The 21,214-nt window shown below is 37.5% G+C and overlaps 1 protein-coding gene across 1 annotated transcript; it reads left to right on the plus strand.

The window, feature by feature from the left end:
• The first annotated feature begins 60 nt into the window (after window positions 1-60).
• LOC104586625 (WD-40 repeat-containing protein MSI4-like) lies at window positions 61-20,848 on the plus strand. The gene is made up of 15 exons (XM_010243914.3): window positions 61-352; window positions 902-965; window positions 1,633-1,719; window positions 1,910-1,972; window positions 2,330-2,395; window positions 2,545-2,619; window positions 2,764-2,839; window positions 3,550-3,766; window positions 7,837-7,918; window positions 9,964-10,037; window positions 10,270-10,381; window positions 10,514-10,588; window positions 11,502-11,578; window positions 19,750-19,849; window positions 20,465-20,848. The coding sequence occupies exons 1-15, from the start codon at window positions 225-227 to the stop codon at window positions 20,564-20,566; spliced, it is 1,398 nt and encodes a 465-aa protein (XP_010242216.1). The 5' UTR covers window positions 61-224; the 3' UTR covers window positions 20,567-20,848.
• The last annotated feature ends 366 nt before the right edge of the window (window positions 20,849-21,214 follow it).

Genomic DNA, 21,214 nt, shown 5'->3' on the forward strand with positions numbered 1-21,214 from the left:
ACGAATCAGGTATTGCCCGGACAGTCTACTGCTCCGCTCTTGCCGTCTTGCGTCATTTTTTGCTTGACACCATTTACCACTCTCCCTTTCCCTTCTTAACACTTTAATACAAACAAACCCCCCACAATTTTTGGTCAGGCTGTGGACCGAAGAGAGAGAAGAAGGAGCGGGAAAAACAAACGAGGAGAGAGAGGAGGGAAGAGCGTAGGAAATCAGTGACGAAAATGAGGGAGAGGGGAAAATCGGGGCAGCCATCGGTGGACGAGAGGTACACCCAATGGAAGTCTCTGGTTCCCGTCCTCTACGACTGGCTCGCCAACCACAACCTCGTCTGGCCTTCTCTCTCATGCCGGTTTGTATTTCTCTCGCCCCATCACTCCGACTCCCTATTTCTAGGGTTTTTCATGTTTCACTTCCAGCTTGTTTAACCATTCTAGGGTTTTTAATGCCAATACAATGCTTATTTTTTGGCCGCTTTACTAGCGTGGTATAGAAGCTAATAATCTTTCTCGAGCTTCCAAAATGCATTTTTCTTGTGTTACTATTTTTAGGGGGTTGGGATTTGCACTGTTTCTCTTTTCCTCCTTTTCTCTGGCTGAAGGGAGTTGCTGAATCCATATTCGTTGCTTAACATCCCACTGATGAGAAGTAGGTTTCGGCTGATGCATCTCTCTGAGGGTTTTTTTCAGAATTGCAACCTCGGCTGGGCTTCATGTATTGTGCCATAAGTCCAAGGCTTTTGATATTTACTATTTGAAAAGTTTGAAACCTAGGCATCTCATAAGTCTAGATTTTTTTTTTTAACGTGGACCTAAGCACTACCACTCCTGTACTCAGCAGGATCACTTTGACATTTATCTTTGGTGTAACAAACAGTTATCTTTTGTTTTTCATCTAATAGGTGGGGTCCACAACTAGAGCAGGCAACTTACAAGAATCGCCAACGTCTCTATCTGTCTGAACAGGCAAGTCATACTGTCATGATCACTGCTTTTGTCTTAATTGCATACAGTTCATTCTTCTTGACTCCGCTGTGTTCTTGCAGCGTTGGATCTGCTTTGGCATGTGTATTATAGAATCACATGGTAGATTATTGGAAACAAAACTATGTTTCATAGTTCTTTAAGCTCGTAGTTTTAAGAAAACGTTATGACAATGCTATTTTACTTATATTCCATGGCAAGTTGTTGAAAACAAAGTTGTAGATGGAATATTCAATAGGAGGAATGCTAGCAAATAACAACATGGCAATGTGCCAGGGTGCATCTCCCGATTTTTGGCATAGCTGAAAGATACACCAGAAGATAAAGTTTCCCAACTAGTGTGCTGAAGTTGGATGCTTTATCCTGGCATTGATTGCTAAAACCCTTGTTCAAATACAATACCTCCTTCATCTTTAACTGTTGTGCAGGTTATTTTGTTATACTTATTCGGTTGATCCCTCTGAGTGTTAATTTGATATGATCAAGACTTTCTTTGGTGTTGTTATAAAATGGGTCCACAAGCTTTCTACACCCCTTCCTGTAAAAAGAAAAAGCACAATAAGTTGTAATTTAATGCATGCCTTTTTTTGTCATGCTGGTATTGGATGCTTCTTTTGATCTATATGCTTTTGGATTAAAAAAATTTCAGACTGATGGTAGTGTTCCAAACACTCTTGTATTGGCAAATTGTGAAGTTGTAAAACCAAGGGTTGCTGCAGCAGAGCACATATCGCAGGTGATGCTTCCATTATGTGGTTTTGATTCTTCTGCCTTAACAGCAAGCTCCACCCACCTACACACAAAAGATCTTTTCTTCTAGACCCTCTCTCCTTTTTCCTTCATTGTCAAAGTTTAGCAGGTGTTTTTTTATTCTTTATAACATCACATAATTATTCTCTTTCTGTCAACCTAATTGCTATTTACAGTTCAATGAGGAGGCACGCTCTCCTTTTGTAAAGAAGTTTAAAACCATTATACATCCTGGAGAGGTATGAATCTCTGTTACATTTTCCTGTTTTCTGTTCCATTTATTAGGTGTCAACATTATCTACTATTCCACTTCTTAGGGTGCATTCCTTTATGTTGTCCATCCAAGTAAAAACAAAAAGAAAGTTCCTTTCATTTTTCTTTTAGGTCAGACCTGGATTAAAGGATACAGTATACACATATAGTCTTGTAGGGACTAGGGGATAAGGCTAACTCCTCTTCAATCTACTTTTCTGTGCAAAGGGAGGATATGTTCTTCCATTGCATCTGAAATTTTCATTACAATCTATTGCAAAGTGCCTAGTTTTCTATATCCTTTACTTTAATGGATCTGTTCTTTCTATTTTACAACTCTGCAGGTCAACAGAATCAGGGAGCTGCCACAGAACAGTAAAATTGTGGCCACACATACTGACAGTCCTGATGTAAGCACCCCATAATCTTGGCCTCTTGGGTTACATGGATTTCTAAGATTATAGAAAGTGGTCCTTGAATGAACAGATTATCTTGGTACCAACTATTTCCAATTTTACCAAATTAGTGATGCCTAATGTGGGTTGGGTTTGTAAAACAGGTTCTCATTTGGGATGTCGAGGCTCAGCCTAATCGTCATGCTGTACTTGGAGCTGCTGACTCTCGTCCAGATTTGGTCTGTCTGTGCTAAACTCAATATTTAGTTTCTTTGCCTTCCATTTTTTATTTTTATTTCCCACTTTGAGCCTATGCCATCAAGAGGTAGGTCATAGAGTGTCATGCATGCCATTCTACTGAATGACAACCCATTATCTTGCAGATATTAACTGGGCATCAAGATAATGCAGAATTTGCGCTTGCCATGTGTCCAACAGAACCTTTTGTTCTATCTGGAGGTTGGAAATTTTGCCTAATGGTAGTCTTTCTCAATGTGCATCTGTAACTTCTAGCTGGAGAGATTTGTGCTTTTGCTTATATAAATTATGAAATCGGTATATACTTTTTGACATTGCCTTTGCATGACATGCAAATGAAATATTCATGATTATTGTTGTTGTTGTTGTTGTTATTATTATTATATAATGCCTTCTCTTTTCCTTTTTTTTTGTTATAGTATTTGAATACTGCATAGATAGGTAAAAGGAAGCTTCAGTTAATTGGTGATATTCATAATGAAATTGAATTGTTTATTGCTTATAGTATTTTATGTGACTGGAATCTGTTACTGTTAGTTACTAGCTTACCCATTATCTTGAGTAGTTTTTTTTTTTTGTTGTTATTCTTGTTCTTATTTACTTTCTGATGGAATTTTGTAATGTATATGCATTGTGACACCTTTTTTTTTGATTTGCTTGTATGACTTTTTCTTAAAATACATACTTGAAGTTCCATTTATTTCCTTGTCCTCTATGCTGCACTGCATTAATTGATTATTTCCCTTAGTGCTGTTAGAAATGCATCATTTTTTTTTCCTTTGATATATTTCCAACCAGGATTATTGTTATGGCAGGGTCATTGTAGTCTAACGAAAACGTTATCATTTACTGATGTACATACCATTCTTTTATTTTTGACATTAACAATAAAAATATAATTGATATGGCAGGAAAAGATAAATCAGTTGTTTTATGGAGTATTCATGATCATATAACTGCTTCAGCGGCAGACACAAAATCACCAGGTTCTGGGAGCTCAAGCATTAAAAGTGCGTCAAAGGCTAGTGCTGCTACTGACAAAGCTACAGACAGTCCTTCTATTGGACCACGTGGTATCTATCAAGGGCATGAGGATACTGTTGAAGATGTGCAGTTCTGTCCTTCAAGGTAGTTGCTATGAACCTTGTCAAATGCATTTGTATGGGTGACGGAATAGTGCTTACTATTATACCCAGCCCAGGTCAAGTCAGCAAACCTTCTCTGAACTAGATGGGTCAGATGATAGGTGTTCATTATGTAACAAAATGACAGGACAAGATTTGTATAGCTGGCCCCATGCTGCATTGAGTTGAATTTCTCCTATTTCTCATGATATGGCACTTTACAAGTTCAGTTATCATATCCTTTTTCTTTGTGAAGTAGTATCCTGTTCGATTTCAGGGAATATTGCTTGAAATTCAGGGTTACATGGAAACCCCACCTTTAAAGGGGAACTCACAAGTTGATATATGTTTGTGAGTCAGCTTGTGTTCAACTCTCCAAAATATCTGTCAGACTTAGCTATGATGTGGATCAGGTTGATTTACCATAAATTCTGCTATGTTAACTCTCCAAAATTATGAATCTCTTACTTTAAATGCCTCTATCTAACAGTGGGTCAACTATTTGAACTATCCATAGGGCACTATAGTAATTGAATTTTTCCAATTCATGCATAACTTATAATCCATTGTTTATTGGACTTTTGAAATTAGGAAAACAATGAAAAACAACTAGTGTAGCCATGTATCAAATAGGCAAAGGCTTTGAATTTAACTTTAAATTTTTTTGATTAGTAAAAAATGGTGGTGAAGTGACTTCTCAACTGTAGAAATAATTTTACTATGTAAGTTATTATGCTTATATATTTCTATGAATTTTAAAAATAATGCTGCAAATTATAATTCACGTGACACATGTCCATGAATCCTACTTTGTTTTTGGGTTCACCAAGTCAGACTCTCAGACATGTGTCAGATCCCAACTCCCATGTCTAAGTCCACACAGCACTATTGAAATTATTATTGCATGTGGTATTAACAGCTCTTACCATAGACGGAGATAACTGTATGATGGAACCTTGCAACTTCTCTCATCTTTTCCCTTGTCTGACAAACAATTTTTTATAGTAAAAATAAAATTTTATTAAAAGAAAAAAGTTACAGACTGATTAGGTGTTGAGGCTACACCTAGATACAATGTAGCACCATGAAAAAAAAAAAGAAATGACGTATCATGACCAGTCTTCCAAATAACAAGCTTACTCCTAACACTTACTTACCAAAATCTGTCCCCAAGATCTTTCCTGACTTGTACAAATTCAGGCAACACCAAAACCCAGTCTGAAACTGATTTACCAACACCCGCCACCAATCTATCCATATTGCTGGATGGCTCTTCTTCTTTCTCTCAGACCCTTGACATTCCAAGATAACAATCTCATTTCCAGCTTCTGCTTCACCCACTTCTCCCCTCTCTATTCTTTTTTTGAGAACAGGTAAAGTATAATTGTATTGATCAACTGGTCCTTTGTACAACGAGAAACTGTACAAAAACTGCAACAAAAGGACCTAAAGAAAAGGCCACCCTCAAAAAAGTACAATCTGTTATATCCTCTTTAAAACCTGTGTGTATAGACAACCGACTCCTAAGAAGCTCTATAGCCCTGTTAATGACCTCAGCTTCCGAGGAGGCTTTCTGATCAAAAGTCCTGCTGTTCCTTTCAGCCCAAACTGCCCATAAAATAGCCAAAAGAATTGAGGACCAGCATAATTTCCCCTTCTTTGTCATTCCAGATATATGCCAAGCCTCCAAGCATGTTCTAACTGAGGCCGGCATACTCAAGCTTACCTTTAAGTTCTTTAGAAAATAGTTCCAAATCATTGTTACAAACTTGCAATGTAGAAACAAATGATTAACTGATTCCATTCCACAGTGCACAGGCTGCATCTCAAGTCATTGCACATAAAACCTTTCTTCAGCAGCATCTCTTTTGTGAGGCATTTCTCTAAAGCTGCCACCCAAACAAAAAAATTGACTTTAGAGGGTGCCACTTCTCCCCAAATGGCCCGACTAGGAAAAGGAACTTGATTTTCTCTGACTAAAAACTGTAGAAGGATTTAACTGAGAACTCTCCTGATTTGTTCCACGTCCACACTCTTGAATCCTGACTTTGCAAATTCAGAGTCTGCTCTTGGAGCAGAGCTAGGAGATTTCCTACTTGCTGAATCTCCCAATCATTAAAGTCCCTTCTGAAAGAGGGGGTCCAGCAACTGTTGTCTCCCCTCTGCACATAAGAATCAGCTACCAGCACCTCTTTGTCAACTGCTTCACTTCTCCCCTCTCTATTCTTGTGTCGACACCCTTCACTCTTCCTCTATGAAACCCTCTTCGCTCCCTTCTCCTTCCTCCCTCACCTCGCCCTCCTTCCCTACAGCTTTATTCCTGTTTTGTTCTTCTCTCTTGCTCCTTTCTAAATGCTCAATTGCCCTTCTAACTACTCTCTCTCCACAAGGAAAAAATAAGCCAAGAGATTTTCCCACCTCTATCTGTCGCCACAATTTTTTTTTTCAGATTGCTTCTCCTTCCTTCCTCTTCCTCACCTCTAGCTCTCCTCTCCTCTCCTTATTGACAACTTCCCGCACAATTGAAGGAGCAAAGGTAGTTGATTCACCTTGTTGTTCAAGTAAGCAACTATCTCAAGGGTTCTCAAACCAGAGAGTAGCCTATCCATGCTCTCCCTTGTTTCTACAGGGCCCTGATTAGATCTACCTTGATCTCCATCTGATCTGTTCTCTGTCTACAGAGCCCTGATCATCTGATTCTCAGACATTGGGTTTCTCTTGTTCGAAGTGGCGTCTTCCCATTGGGTTACTGCTTCCTCTTTACAGTTTACACTCTGTAGCTCCTTCCAGCTGCTGGCCTTCTTTATGCAGGGTCACCTTCCCCAAATCCTTGGCTTCTCCACCTTCTACTGTTACAATCTTCCTTCTGTCTTCAAATTCTGCCACACCCCAAACCTATTCGTCTTTCGAAATGCACACCCCTCTTTTCTTCTATCTTTCTGGGTTCTCAAATCTCAATCCCTTCGATCCCGACCTCAAAATTTCCAGAATACCTCTTGTAACCTGAAACTTTTTAAACCGGTTCCTTCCTTTAAACCCCCTTCAGTTTCTTAAAGAAGTCCCCACCCCTATTATGCTTATTTTATTTACCTACTATTGCTTGTTTCTTATCTCCCCTTGCCTTTTCATCCGACTTTTGGGCTTCTCCTGCGTTGCAGAACTCTCCTGCCACATGCTCTTCTCTTACGCATCCACCTAAACTTATACCCTCCATGTTACCTTCTTTCATTTTCGAAGCTGCCACCTCACCCTCTTCTCCCTCCTTATGACTCTTTGACTCCCTGTCTTCCTCCGCCCTCTCCTCTGGCCTGAAGCCAATGGCCTCTGCCAGCTCGAGCTCCTACTCCTCCTCCTCCCCCAACACCTTGCCTTCTACCTCCTCTCCCCTCGATCCCTCTTCCCCTGCCCTTAGGAATGTTGAGTCCTCTCCTTCAATTATAACTCTCAAATTGTAACTTTCTCCTGCAAATTTGAATTTCAGTTTGTTTGGGATCACAGAAACATCTGCTACCTCGATCAAGATTCTTGCCATATCCAGCTTCTCCTAGGATCTATTCTTATCATCGTACTTTAGAAATCTGCCACATCGGTTACCAATTTCTTCAAAGGTTAAGATACTCTACGCATGTAGTGGGATGCCAACCACCCCAACCTACATTGGCCCTTCTTCTACCTTTGGAAACCTCTCCTGCTGCTGGGAACTACCAGCCTCTCTTATATATATATTCTTTAATCTCTCAGATTCTAATATCCACTCTGCCCCTGCCTACTGTGGAACATGACAAGCAACAAACCTCTATTCAGCTTTGTCACCCCCATTATCCCATTCTAGTATTGCCCATGCTTCAACTTTCTTTATCTCCATTTCACCTCATACAACTCTGCTGACTAGTTTTGCATTCAATACCCTCATTGTTTCCTCCATTTTGCCAACCCCACTGACATCGGGGAATACCTCCATTTCTCTCCCTACCCATTACAAACAATTGCTAGCTTGCTATACTGTGTAATTTTATTCATACTTTTCCTTGTATGATATACAGCCTCTAACTTTATTTTCTTAATTATATGAAGTGCACAAGAATTTTGTAGCGTAGGTGATGATTCTTGTCTTATACTATGGGATGCACGAACTGGTACGAGTCCAGCTGTCAAGGTTAGACTTCTTCTATTTGCTTATTTAAAATCATCTTTGGTCTTTTCTGTTGGAGAATGAGATTTACCATGTCTATTATGTCATATTGGATAAGAGGTTGTTACCTAAGCAATAATGTCTTTATTGTCCGAAGGATTGAATATCATTTATCTTGTACAAGGAAATTTAAGCTGTACAAGTGCTGATAAGAAAAAAGCTATTTAAGATGCTGGAGCTTAAGAACAATATTCTGCTACTGAGTTGTCTTGCTCACTTTTAGAGCTTTATATTTCCTACCTCGAGTTTTTTTGGAATCTAGAAGACTATATTTTGTTATCCTGTATTTAGGGATTTATAATTTACTATATAGAACATTTTTTATGCATTGCCCTTTAGTAATTGTTTATCATACATCAATGGTTCTTTATCTGTTGCCCAAACATTTTTGATCAGTAACTGTTAAGATTTTATTAATTGGTAAGAAAATAAGTGTAATTACCAGTAAAGTATAGAGGTAGCTATCCTCAGCTAACTACCTAAGAGATCATCAGGTATAATTCCCCCCTTAGGGTACTAGACCCCAAAATATCTGCTCTCTTTCTGCTCCCTGTTTTGCTAATCCATCTGCTGGGCTGTTTTCAGATCTGTAAACCCATTCAACCTTTGATTCCAATTCCTACATCAGAGCTCTGATTTCCTGTAGCTTATGCCTGTACTTCCACAGTTCCACTATCCCTCTTGATTGTTTTGCAGCCATCCTGTTACAACTTACAACCCTCTAATCCCCTTCTATGATTGCATTCCTGCAGTTTAGCAGTTTTGATTTTTTGTTTGTTTTAAATTTATTAATTACTTTTTAACCCATGCCACACTGTACACAGCTTGGCCCTTGTTGAATCCCCAAAAAACATAGCCTGTATGGTTTGTTATTCCTGATAACTCCTCCCGCACCAGAAACTCCTGGACTGCCTATTTTGCATCCATCAAAATTGAGTTTGAGGTTTGGTGGAGGCGGATTCCATTCAGCACTTACAGTAGGTCTGCTCAGAGATGGTTCTGCCATTGTTTTCTAGTTTCTTGTGATGCCATTATTTGTAAATGGTGCAAAGAGGTCCTTGTATTCACTCAATGTGCCACACTCGCAGAAAAATATTTATCACATGCTCAATCCCCTTGCCTTATCTTCTAAAAATCTTACATTCCTTTCTTCCCAATCACACCATAGTTCTGTATCTCTTTTTCATCTGCACAATATTTTTCTTCTCTTTTTTGTCCATTATTAATTATTTATTCTTGGCTTACTAGTCTTTTCCTATCTTTTATCGTAACTTGCCTTGCCCCACTTTGTGCCCTAACATCACCCTGGTCAGATCAATTCATGAGGTGAGTAAGAGTTGGGTGAAGCCAAATCTAGCTTGATTTGGCCAGCCTAAGCTCAACCCTTGTTGAACTTGAGCTTTCTCTCACTCTCTCTCTCTAGTGTTCTTAAAGTTACTTAAGAGGTTCAATTGAAAAATATTCCAATTGACATTTCTGCATTTCTTATGCTGTCAATGTAACATCTGGTTGAGAACTTTGAATCATGAATGTTTCATTTTAAGTGTCACAGTAGTTGAGAAACATTTCAATGGAAATAATTTGGTTTCAGTTTTTTTTTGATCAATATAATTTGGTTTCAGTTTAATATTCCCTTTTTTTGATAACTGAACAGGTTTTATGTGTTTCATAGATTATTTCCTTGTATTCTACTATACGTTCAACCTACTGTAAATGGTGTTTGTGTTACATACTTCAAATTAGTGCCTAGTTAATTGTTGATAAGAAAACACTATTCCACAGGTTGTCTGGATTTCTTCTGTATAACTGCAGTAAGAATGCAAACAATTTGTTTAACAGTAATATTGGTATCACTATGGTGCTGGTTGTCTATTTATTTATTTGTTTTTGAATGGGATCAACCCATTTATACATCTGTTCTGTTAGCTACATTCATGCTTTCCTTCTTATTTTCCCCTTAGGCAGGGTTTTATATTAATGTTCTGTTGGTTGTTTATCTTGGTGGTCAGGTTGAGAAAGCTCATAATGCTGATTTGCACTGTGTTGATTGGAATCCTCATGATGAAAACCTTATTCTAACTGGGTATGCACACAATCTGGGTTTTCTACTGGTTATCCTGTTGATGCCAATCAGATTTTGTCAATTGTTATTTTTGATTGATCTGTATTCATATGCTTGTTGTTCAATTTGATGTCCTGTTGTTGATCATGTTTCACATTATGTGTCATCTTGGACTTTAAAAATTACCATAGATATGGAGATTCTGAAGCTCTTTTTTGTAACTTTTTTCCTATTGCTGCTCTAATCTTTTCAGGTCGGCTGATAATTCCGTTCGCATGTTTGACCGGCGAAACCTGACTTCTGGTGGTGTTGGATCGCCTATCTATAAATTTGAAGGTCACAAAGCTGCTGTTCTTTGTGTGCAGGTATGGGACAATACTTTTGGTTAAGCCTTTTATTCTGACATTTCCTTGTTGCTTTTGATTTTAAGGTTATCATATTTGTAGGGCTAGTTGGAGTTTTCTGTTTCCTGAACATGCTTTTCATTCATGCCCCAGTGGTCTCCGGACAAGTCATCTGTCTTTGGCAGCTCTGCAGAGGATGGTTTCTTAAACATTTGGGATTATGAGAAGGTATGATTATTCCATTTGTTTCTGTTCCCTTAATAAATATATACATATATATATATTTATTAAGTATATATATACATACATGTGTATATATGTATATATAAGTACAAATGCATATTTTATCAATAAATAATGTATAATTATGTTTTAGATATTATATATGTATTACTTTATATTTAATATATGCTTTTTAATTCAGTTTTTAATTTTTTTATTTATAAAAATATTAAAAATTGCAAATTGAGGCCAAAAAAGTTTGTTTTTTTTTTTTTTTTTTTTTTTTTTTTTTTTTTTTTATGAAAATAGCGGGGCAAGGTGCCTATGGCTCCTTGGGATGCATAGGTCTCGATAAGTTACCCAAAATAAAAAAATCACCTCAATCAGACCTCGGAGTGCAAAGTTATGGTCTCTCGAAGTTTGCATACATAGTATGCAATCTGCGACCCGGTCACCGGGTCGACTGGGTCAACAGTCCAATCGTCTCGGTTGGACTTTTTTTTGACAAAGTCAACGGTTTTTGGCATTTCTCTGGGTTTTACTCAAACTGGACCTGCAATCTTGACCAGGTGGTGGTTCAAGTGGTTCAACCGGCCGGGTCAACGGTAGGTTGAAAACACTGGTTTTTGGAATTTCTTCTGGTTTTTCAGTCTCTCGTATTTTCTTTTGTTTTGCTTTAGAGTTTAGAGAATTAGAGCAACCATGGAGTCAAGGAGCTTATGTATTCCAAGTCAATAGATTGATACTATTGACATTGATTGGTAAAATCCTCAACTTGTCCTTGCTGATCTAGAAGGGAAAATCTTTGTGCTTGGTTGGGATCTGTGTCATATCTGACTGATATTTTACTTTTTTCATATGTTTCCTCATAGTGTAATTACAATTGTGTTTTAAAGGTCTTTTGAATGCCACGTTTCAGGTTGGTAAGAAGGACCGTGTTGGAGCAAGAATGCCAAATTCTCCACCAGGCTTATTTTTCCAACACGCAGGACACAGGTTTGAACTTTGAAAACCTACTTTTGATACATCTGCTTGTGGTTTATTAACAAGGGTTGGTGTTTAACTAATACATGATTAGAAGTTATTTATTTATTTTTTTCTGTCTGTATGAGATAGTTTTGAGCCCTGACATCATGAACAGTTGGCCTGTTTAGTGTATTTGAGCTTGAAATTATCTGGATTAGTGACTGAAAAAACATCTGAGTTGGTGTTCTCTAGTTGAAATATTCGAGGTTTTCTATATTTCTTTCTTGTTTTCCTTAAAAAAGAAAATGTTTGCATGATTTTGTTGACCAATCCTGAACTCATGTTTGAAATAATTGGGTTAATGAAAAAAAAAATCAAACACAAATGCACAATGGTGAAGAATAGCTGATCATGCTGATTTTTTATTCAGCACCTTATGCTTGATGCCTTTTTTTTCTTTCTAATTTTGTCTGATTTTTTCATGTTTTTGATGAGTAACAGCAAATGTTTTTTAATTAGAAAAAAGGTATAAGTACGCCAAGAAGGGATAACTCAAAAAAGGAGGCTAGTCTTGGCTAACCACAAAAAAAAAAGCTTAACCAAAATGGCCCCAATACAAATGATCCCTTGAAACCCCTTGTTTTGCTAATTCATCAGCAAGTCCATTGGCTGCCCTTGGAATCCAAATTACTAATGCTTGCAGGTTCTCTATCAAAATTTTCAGCTATCTGAAATATATCTATAGCTCCAAGCCACTTTTTGATCACCTTTCAACCATGCTATGACTGTTCTTGAGTTTCTTCCACTTCCACCTTCAAATTCGAGGCTTTTAGCCTCCTTAGACTTGTGAATGCTGCCCAAGTCTCTGCCTGGATTGAATTTCTTACTCTCAAAGGACCTGAGAAGAGTTCTAAGATATTGCCATCTTTATCCCTGATTGTTCCACCTATGCCTGACGGGCCAGAATTGCCTGGGCTACACCCATCAAAGTTTTAGGTATCCTGTAGGTGGAGGAGCCCAACTTGCCACAGGTTTTACTGTCCAAGTTGCAGAGCTAGCAACATGCTTTTAGTTTCTAAGGATATCGTTTGTTCTGAAATCTGAGAAGATATCCAAAGGCTTAACCCAGTGCACTACTTTAATAGAGATGTTGTCATTCAGTTCTTCAATAGATCCTTTTTTCCTCCTTGAAAAGGCAATTATTCCTTTCTTCCCACACACCCCACAAGATTGCTGCCCTTATACACCTTGACGATAGCTTTCTCCTTTTCTTTGGTGGGGAGAAAAATGAGTTGAGGAATAAACTTTTCAGATCCGAAGGTGGGTCCTACCTGTTCCCAAATAAGGAGAGAAAGAAATTCCAGATTGAAAACACAAAACTGCATGTGATTAGTAGATGATAAGAGGTTTCACCAATTTCTTTACACAGAAGACAAACATAAGGCAAGAGCATCCACCAAGGTTTCCCTTTTTTTGTAAATTCTCTATTGCATTAATTTTATCACGGTATACCTCCCAACAAAAAGATCTAATTTTGGGCGGAGTTGGGTCTTTCCAAATGGCATTTACAGCGTGAATTATAGAGGAAAGGGGTCGCTAGAAGGCTCATGGAGGAAGGAGTTGCAAGGAAAGGATCTGGATATCATTAGAGTCCAAAGCCCCTCATCAGGTTTGCTTGGATCTAGGTGGATTTCTTCTAGGATGTTAAATAAAATAATGGCATCTGACGTTTCACAATCCGTTAATCCCTTCTGAAACCCATGTCCCAATGCAGCCCATTTGTTGGAAACAGAAACACAATGGGATACCAAGCAATCTTTGTTGGAGACAGTATTATATAATGAGGGAAATAAGATCATGAAGGATGCTCCCCCTATCAAAGGTCTTTCCAGAAAGAAGTTTTACACCTTGAATGTACATCATACCTGAAAAATGACAAAAAAGGAAAGAGATAGCTGGAATTGCTTTCCAAGGTGAAGACAGAGAAGCTCTAGCATGAAACCCAACATCCCATCCATTAGAAAGTTGTCTGTGAATACTTTTGATAACCTGGTGCCATAGCTTGGCTAAATCAATGGGGAATCTCTAAAGCCATTTTTTTTTATCAGCAGTTTCCAAAGCAATTTACCCTGAAAGGCAGTGTTCCTTGAAGTTGCTTGTCCTATTCCTAAACCCCGTTCCTCCTTACAGTTGCACACTGTTTTTCAATTAATCAAATGATCCTATTTTCCTTCTCCTGGTTCCTAAGTTTCCACTTGGGAAGAGTTCAAATACAAACATGCTGGTTGATGCAAATCAAAGTTGGTTTAATTTTGCATTGATAAATTTTACTTTCTTGCCAAATGATTTTTAGTTGTGATGGGTGCAAACACATTCCCAAGACTGAAATCTACCTTTTTTTTTACATTAACCAACTTTTAAGTGTAAAGTCTGCATCCATCTGGATGCAAACATTTGTTTTTGGGCATAGTTTGGAAAGAGTACAAATGCAAATATGCACAATGCAAATGCATACAAAATATAAGGTTTTGTACTCTACATATTTGCATTTGTATTCCTTCCAAACTGAGCCTTGATAGTATCTTTTGGATGCAAACTTTGCTCTCACTTTGAATAGAAACATGCCTTGAAATTTGTCAAGCTGTCATTTTCAGTACATAAATACACTCTTACCAAATACATGTGAAACTGAACCAGATGAAATATATGCACTGAAATGACATTTGCAATCTTGTGAAGCAGAGCCCAAAGAAAGTCTCATTATTTTCTCAATTCTTTTCACTATTGCAACAGGAGTTTTAAACAGTTAAAGATAGTGAACTGGGAGATTGCTAAAAGTGGATTTTATGGGTATAATCTGACCACCAAGGGAAATGTAGTTCTTCTTCCATGCCACTAGCCTTTTGGTAAACCTGTCAATGACTAGATTCCAAAAGCTAAAGCACTTAGGATATCCCTCTAGTGGAAGTCCTGGATATTTCAGAGGCCACTGAGGAATTGCACACCCTAAAATTTCTGCATATCTCCTTGAAATGCTCTCATCTAAGTTTAAACCCACCAAACAATTTTTCTCCCAATTTATTTTCAAATTAGCCATCCTTTCAAAACACTTCACAAAAAGTTCAAAGTTTCTTGCATCCTCTTCTCCCTATCCTGGCAAAAAAATAGGTCATCATCGACAATAGTAAGTGTGAGGCCACCGGGTTTTCCGTACCCATCCGCCAGCCTTTCAACAACTCTAACCAATCTTCTTTCTGGATTAAGTGGCTAATGACAAACTAAAATGGTAAACAGGAATAGAAATAAAAGGTCTCCTTGCCTTGGACCTCTCCTAGCTGGGAAAAAGTCCTTGGCTACCTTGTTGACCAAGATGGAATAGTGACAAAATTGGGTACAACCCCTTCCTCCACTTGTCACCAAATTCATAATTCATCGAGGCCAAGTCCAGGAAAGGCCAAACAGCGTAATCATAGGCTTTTTCTAGGTCAAGTTTGCAAACCCAAAACTTACACCCTCTTCTCATTTCCTCCACATTTTGATTGGCTATCAGGATTTGATTGGTCCATGATTTGCCTACTTAAGATGAAGGTCCCTTGGTTTTGAGAGATTAGGAGTGGTTACATTTTATTCAGTCTCAAGGAAAGAACTTTGGTGATGATTTTGTGAAGGCTTCCTAGTGATTTAAAAGCGAAAGGCACACAAAAAGCGACAGGTTCCAAATGTGCCTGAGGCGCAAGGTGCAAGGCGAGATGCACGCCTTTTTAAAAAAAGGTGCAAAAGATTAAAAAAAAATTATAGAATATGCAATCAACAATGATTCAATTGGTTAATTAGGAAATTATGCAATAAGTACAGAATTAAGAAATCAACATTAAATAATTAAAGGAGGCTAGACTACAAAAAAATAACAAAACAGTATAACACATTCAAATTCAATGATTCAATAAAAAAATATAAAATATAAATATAAAAGAATTAAAGAATATGACATATGAGCACAACCTATACAACATTAAATAATAAGCATTAATGAAGTTAACACTTAAAAGACATTTACCTCTTGGTATCGGTATCCTCTCCATGGCTCACACTATCACACTCACACGTAACAAAATCAATACAAAAATTAACCATTTATTGTAATAACCAAGTAATTAGATTTGAAAAATATTTCAAAAAACAAGCTATATATTAAGTATTTAAATATGCAATATAAATTTTCTAATATAAACAAAGGTTCTTTCATCAATCATCATTCACAAAGCACAACCTATACAAAAAGCAAGTTTACTGCCTATACAAAATCTAAAAATCATATATTCTCATATGGCCATTGACTCCATTCATCCATTCTTGATTCTTCTTTCCTCAAGATTCCAGCATTCAATCTTCCTCATCATTTTCCACTTCATTTGGAAATTCCATATCATCTTCATACTCATCAGATTTGTAATCATTGATATTCTCTTCTTCTGTTTTTTCTTCTATGTCAAATTCATTTTCGTCTTCCAAATGAAGTTAGGAATTTGATGTGCTAGGTCTTCTGGAATTGGTTGCCTTGGGCCACTTGGCTCGTAACTATGAAGTTGAGCTTGAGCCTCTAGATCTTGTATATCTTAGTGGTTCTTCAACTTTAGAAGCACGAGCAACATCTCTCCATGTCAATGAATCACCATCATCAAACACCAAATCATCTTTAGCCCCATCCATCTCTCCCAATAACCACTCATTACTCTCATCATTATGTTTTAGAGAGATGGGATCGGTGTAACTGCGTGAATTAGAACTCTCTTTCAGCATCTGGTTGAACTTAATAAACATCAAATCATTTAATCGCTTTTGATCCAAGCGATCCTCTTTTTAGTATGAATCTGTGAATTCATAAAATGGCATTGAATTACTAAAAAACTTTGAAATTTAAATGTAAAATATAAATATAAGATAAATTATTACACAAGTAAATTTATTAAAGGCATACATGCTCAAACACACTCCAGTTCTGCTCGCAACCAGATGCACTGTATGTTAAACTAAGAATTTTGATAGCATTTTTTTGTAGATTTGGAGCTGAAGCACCAAATGCTGTCCACCAATCAGCTGAAAAATATAAATATTAACTAAATTAGCAAATTGATTAAATAAAAATAGCAATTATTAAAATAACTAAACACAAAAAAATTCTGAGATCTTTTCCCTTTTACCATCAAATGCCTTCTGAATTGCTTTCTTTCTTCTATCAACAGCCTCGTAGATGTAACCCATAGCCGGCTTGTTTTCATGATCTACCAAGCATAAGACACGATCAAGAGGGCTGCACACCTTAAGATTATATACAATGTTATTCCAAAATGAAGGCATCATTGTTGTCTCTGCAACCTTTACACCCTGGGCTTCCTTTGCCCACTTGCTATCACTCTACTCAATAGAATTGAACATCTCCCTCATGTTCCTCTTTTGCTTAAAAGTGCTTTGTAATGTAAGATAGGAAGTAGCAAAGCGGGTTTTGGTCGGCCTAATCAATTCCCTTTGACTTGTAAACTTTCTCATTAAGTTCAATAGGCCTGGATGGTTGTATATGTGTCCTGTTAGTGCTATAGCCTTCTCAATAGTCCTCTTGACAATAAGTAACTTGCCAATGTCTTCTAGAATAAGATCCATACAATGGGCAACACATGGTTTCCAAGACAATAAAAACTAAGTAAAAGTTGTAAAGAAAACAAACAAGTTAGAAAATTTACCTACCAAAACATAGTTTGAAGCATTATCGGTAATCACTTGAATGGCATTCTTTTCACCAATCCTCTCACTCATCTTCTCAAGTAAATTAAACAATATCTCAGCAGTTTTTATTATCATCCAATGCATCGATGCTTTCTATGAACATCGTCCCAGCACGGCTATGGACCAAAATATTGATTAGGGTTCTATCATTTCTTTGGTCAATCCATTAAACATTAGAGAACGCTCCCACCTTTCCCATGCCTTCTTATGATGCTGCAATAATGTCTTCGTGTAATCAACCTACTTTTTAAAGAAAGAAACCCTCGTTTCATAATAGCTTGGCATCTTTAGTCCAGGCCCAAATTGCCCAATTGCTTCCACCATAGCTTCAAAGCTTTTCAAGCGAATGGTATTTAAGGGAGTACTTGCTTGATATAACTATTTAACAATATGTATACAAACTTGATCATTCTTTATTATATGTTTCACTGATGGTGGTTTGTTTCATTATTTTTTGTTCCCTACTCGTCTCTACAATTTGTTTCGGACTAGGTGTTGTAAAAAACTTATGCATAGACACTTTTTGTCTTTTAATGGGTGGCTTGGAACTTGATCCGGTGGATGTAAAAGGCCTAGGACATGAATTAGAACTACCACCAACACCACAAACTTATACATCATCTTCTTCAATTTCAATCATATTCTCATGCTCATCAAATTCAAGGATCCTATCCATTTTTTCCATTATCATGTTCTCTTTTACCGTTCTTTTCTTTTGCATATATGCCAAAATTTCTTCCCAGACTTTTTTAGGCACTTGGTACATCCTTTTGTCCTATAGATTCTTCCATTAGTCACTTTTTCACAGAACTTGCAAGTGACTGAGTTTGTCTTATTAGGGTCTTGTAGAGAGCAATACTTCCATGCTGGATCTCTCATACTAATTTCATGAGAAGTATTGCCCTCATCCATATCTAGTTGTACAAGAAAAGAGGAAAACTAAATTGATATTTAATAATCAATCAAAATAAAAGTATAGAATGAAACAAAAACAAATCAACTAACATAGCTAACCAAGGAAATAAAAATCAGCAATCCCTAATGCTTAATTTCTTTCTTTCATTTTTATTGAAGGTTCACTACTTCAATCTGTATTCTGTAACTAGAAGTTCAGAAAATATGCAACAAAAGTGCAAAACTGAACTGAACTGAAACAGAAGTTCAGACATATTTGAAAGTCCATTTGAAGGTACTCCATAGTCCATTCACTTCTGGGACAGATTTGGGAGCCCTGTTTTCGTGTAAAAAATGAATGGAAAAAAAGAGAAGAAGAAGAAAGTAGGGGAAGAAAGAAATAAAGAAAAAAACTGAAAAAAAAAAGAATGGGGTGGAGCCCTGTTTTACTGTTTTTATATGAAGACATTGTGCGACAGTGGGGCGGAGCGCCTGTTCCTGTTTTAGTGTAAAACAGTTCCAGCGTAAGAAGGGGGCGAAGTCCATGTTTTAGTGTAAAAAAGTGCAAGGGGGCGGAGCCCCTGTTTTAGTGTAAAGCAGTTCCAACGTAAGAAGAAGGGGGCGGGCGGAACCCCTGTTTTCAGTGCAAAAAGTGAAGAAATATTTGGAAAAAAAAGATTGGGCAGAGCCCTTGTTTTTTTGTGAAGAAGAAGAAGAAGAAGAAATATTTGGAAAAAAAAGATTGGGCGGAGCCCCTGTTTTTCTGTGCCAAACTGGTGAAGGCCTGAAGACTCTGTAGTTGTCGTTCGACTGAGACGACTGAGACTGAGAGATGACCTCCTGATGATCGAACTTCGAAGGTGGCCTGAACTTTGATGATCCAAGAAGAATCTGGGGCTGAGGGGCTCTGAACTTGCCATTCTAGACTTCGACTGAGATTGGGAGAGTGAGAATCTGAGACGATTTGGGTGAAAGCATTACATGGCAAGCTTGCTCTCTCGATATGGGTTGTGTATTCTCTCTTTCAAATTTGCCTACCATATCCCAATATTTTGGTACATAAAAAAGAAAATAAATAATTTATATACAATTATAATAATGTATAAAATTAAGTAAAAAACAATGGACAACCTAAATAGGTGCTTGCCTGGACTGCCTGGCGCTTGGCTTGAGGTGCATGCCTTAGGTGTAGAGGCGAGCGCTTTCTAAAGTCTGTCTGCCTTGACCCATGCGAGTCGCCTACTCTGGAATGCGCCTCGCCTTGTGCCTCAGGCACGCATTTTAAATCATTGAGGCTTCCTATAAGGCTGATGGGCCTAAAGTTCGGAGTTCTAGACTTTATATGACCATTGAAAAGCTTCACATGTCATGGTCCTTTGTGACTACTTTTTCTTTACTAGTGCTGATTTTCTGTTCATGTTATGTTGGAGATCTTGGCTTCTTCTGTTGCTCTCTCTCTCTCTCTATCTCACTCTCCAATAATCTATCATGTAATAACTAATTGCTTCCTTTATGTGTATATGCAGGGATAAAGTTGTTGATTTTCATTGGAATGCATCTGATCCGTGGACAATAGTTAGTGTATCTGATGATTGTGAAAGTACTGGTGGAGGTGGGACACTACAGGTAAGAGATGTATTCTTTTTTCCATAATTTGTCGTTTTCCATATGGAAATGGTCTGTCCCAAATTTGCAACCTTTAAGCATGGATGCAAGTATTTCTGGTCAATGTATTGTTTTGGACTTGTTTTGTGATGAGTTAGAGAAGTGAATTCAAATAGGTTCAAAGTGCAGATTATAATTTAGTATATTAAATGCTTTACTCATTTATTCATGAATGGAATTGGGAAAGTACATGCCTTAATTAGAAACACACAGGAAGTAAACTTCGCAATTTTTCTACTCTTCTGTCATCCCTCGTCTAAAATGGCTGTTACCCAATGTTGTGGCCGCTTTCAGGCTCAAACCTACATTCTCACGCTTGCCTGCCCAAGCTTTTACAATTGCACCAATTAGTGGCCCTTGTTATCATGATATCATCTGACTTCTCAAAATAGGTAGTTCTGACATTTTGTTCATGGCCTTGCCAAAAGTACTCATCCCGACTTCCTGTTTGACAGTTGGACCCAAAATTTGATATCAAATTTTAAAGCTTTCTGATTTATGTTCTGTTTTAAATTGCTATTGCTTAAGTTTGTTCTTTCCAGTCTTTCCTTGCTGATTTAAAGATGTTTAATGCAGATATGGCGGATGAGTGATCTGATTTACAGGCCAGAAGAAGAGGTCTTGGCTGAGCTCGAGAAGTTCAAATCACACATACTCAGTTGTTCATCAAAATCTTGAGATGGTTGCTAAAAAACCTTGGGGCTGCAACGCATTAACATTGTTGGTCAATGGGGAAGGCACCATCTTTATGGGAAACTCCTTGATTTTCCTTCCTAATAGAGATGATGGAAATGCTCTAGTACTTTAGGTGTATTTTGGTAACTGTTGTCTCTTAGGTACAACGAGTTTGGTTATCGATCAGTATTTCGATTTGGTTTACCATCTATAATTATTACATGATCTTTGTTCTATTCTAAGATTGCATTATACTCCCTTTAGAGTTTATAGTTTAGACTAGTACATGGATTTGCAGTCTGGCTCTCGGTTTCTGATAAATGCTCTACAGTTGTCCGTAGGACATGCTTGTAAGTTGTAGTTTTTGTTTGGATTGCATTCTTGATTGCAGATTAAGGGAGAAGTTTACCTGATGACATGTCATTGTCCAACTCGACTAAACTCAAGAAAGCCTTATCCCAACTATAGGTATACTCTGGATATGTGAATTTTGGGTATACTCTGGATAGGTAAACTCAAGAAAGCCTTACCAGATGAAATGTCATTGTCCAACTCGCCATTCCTCTTTGTCATAACTTAGGTATACTCTGGATATGTGAATTTTGGGTATGGACAGTAAGAAAACTTTGAATCTTGATTTCAAGATTTCCA

The sequence above is a fragment of the Nelumbo nucifera genome, chromosome 6 (genome assembly GCF_055504915.1).
Source record: "Nelumbo nucifera cultivar China Antique chromosome 6, China Antique-T2T, whole genome shotgun sequence".
Lineage (NCBI taxonomy): Eukaryota > Viridiplantae > Streptophyta > Magnoliopsida > Proteales > Nelumbonaceae > Nelumbo > Nelumbo nucifera.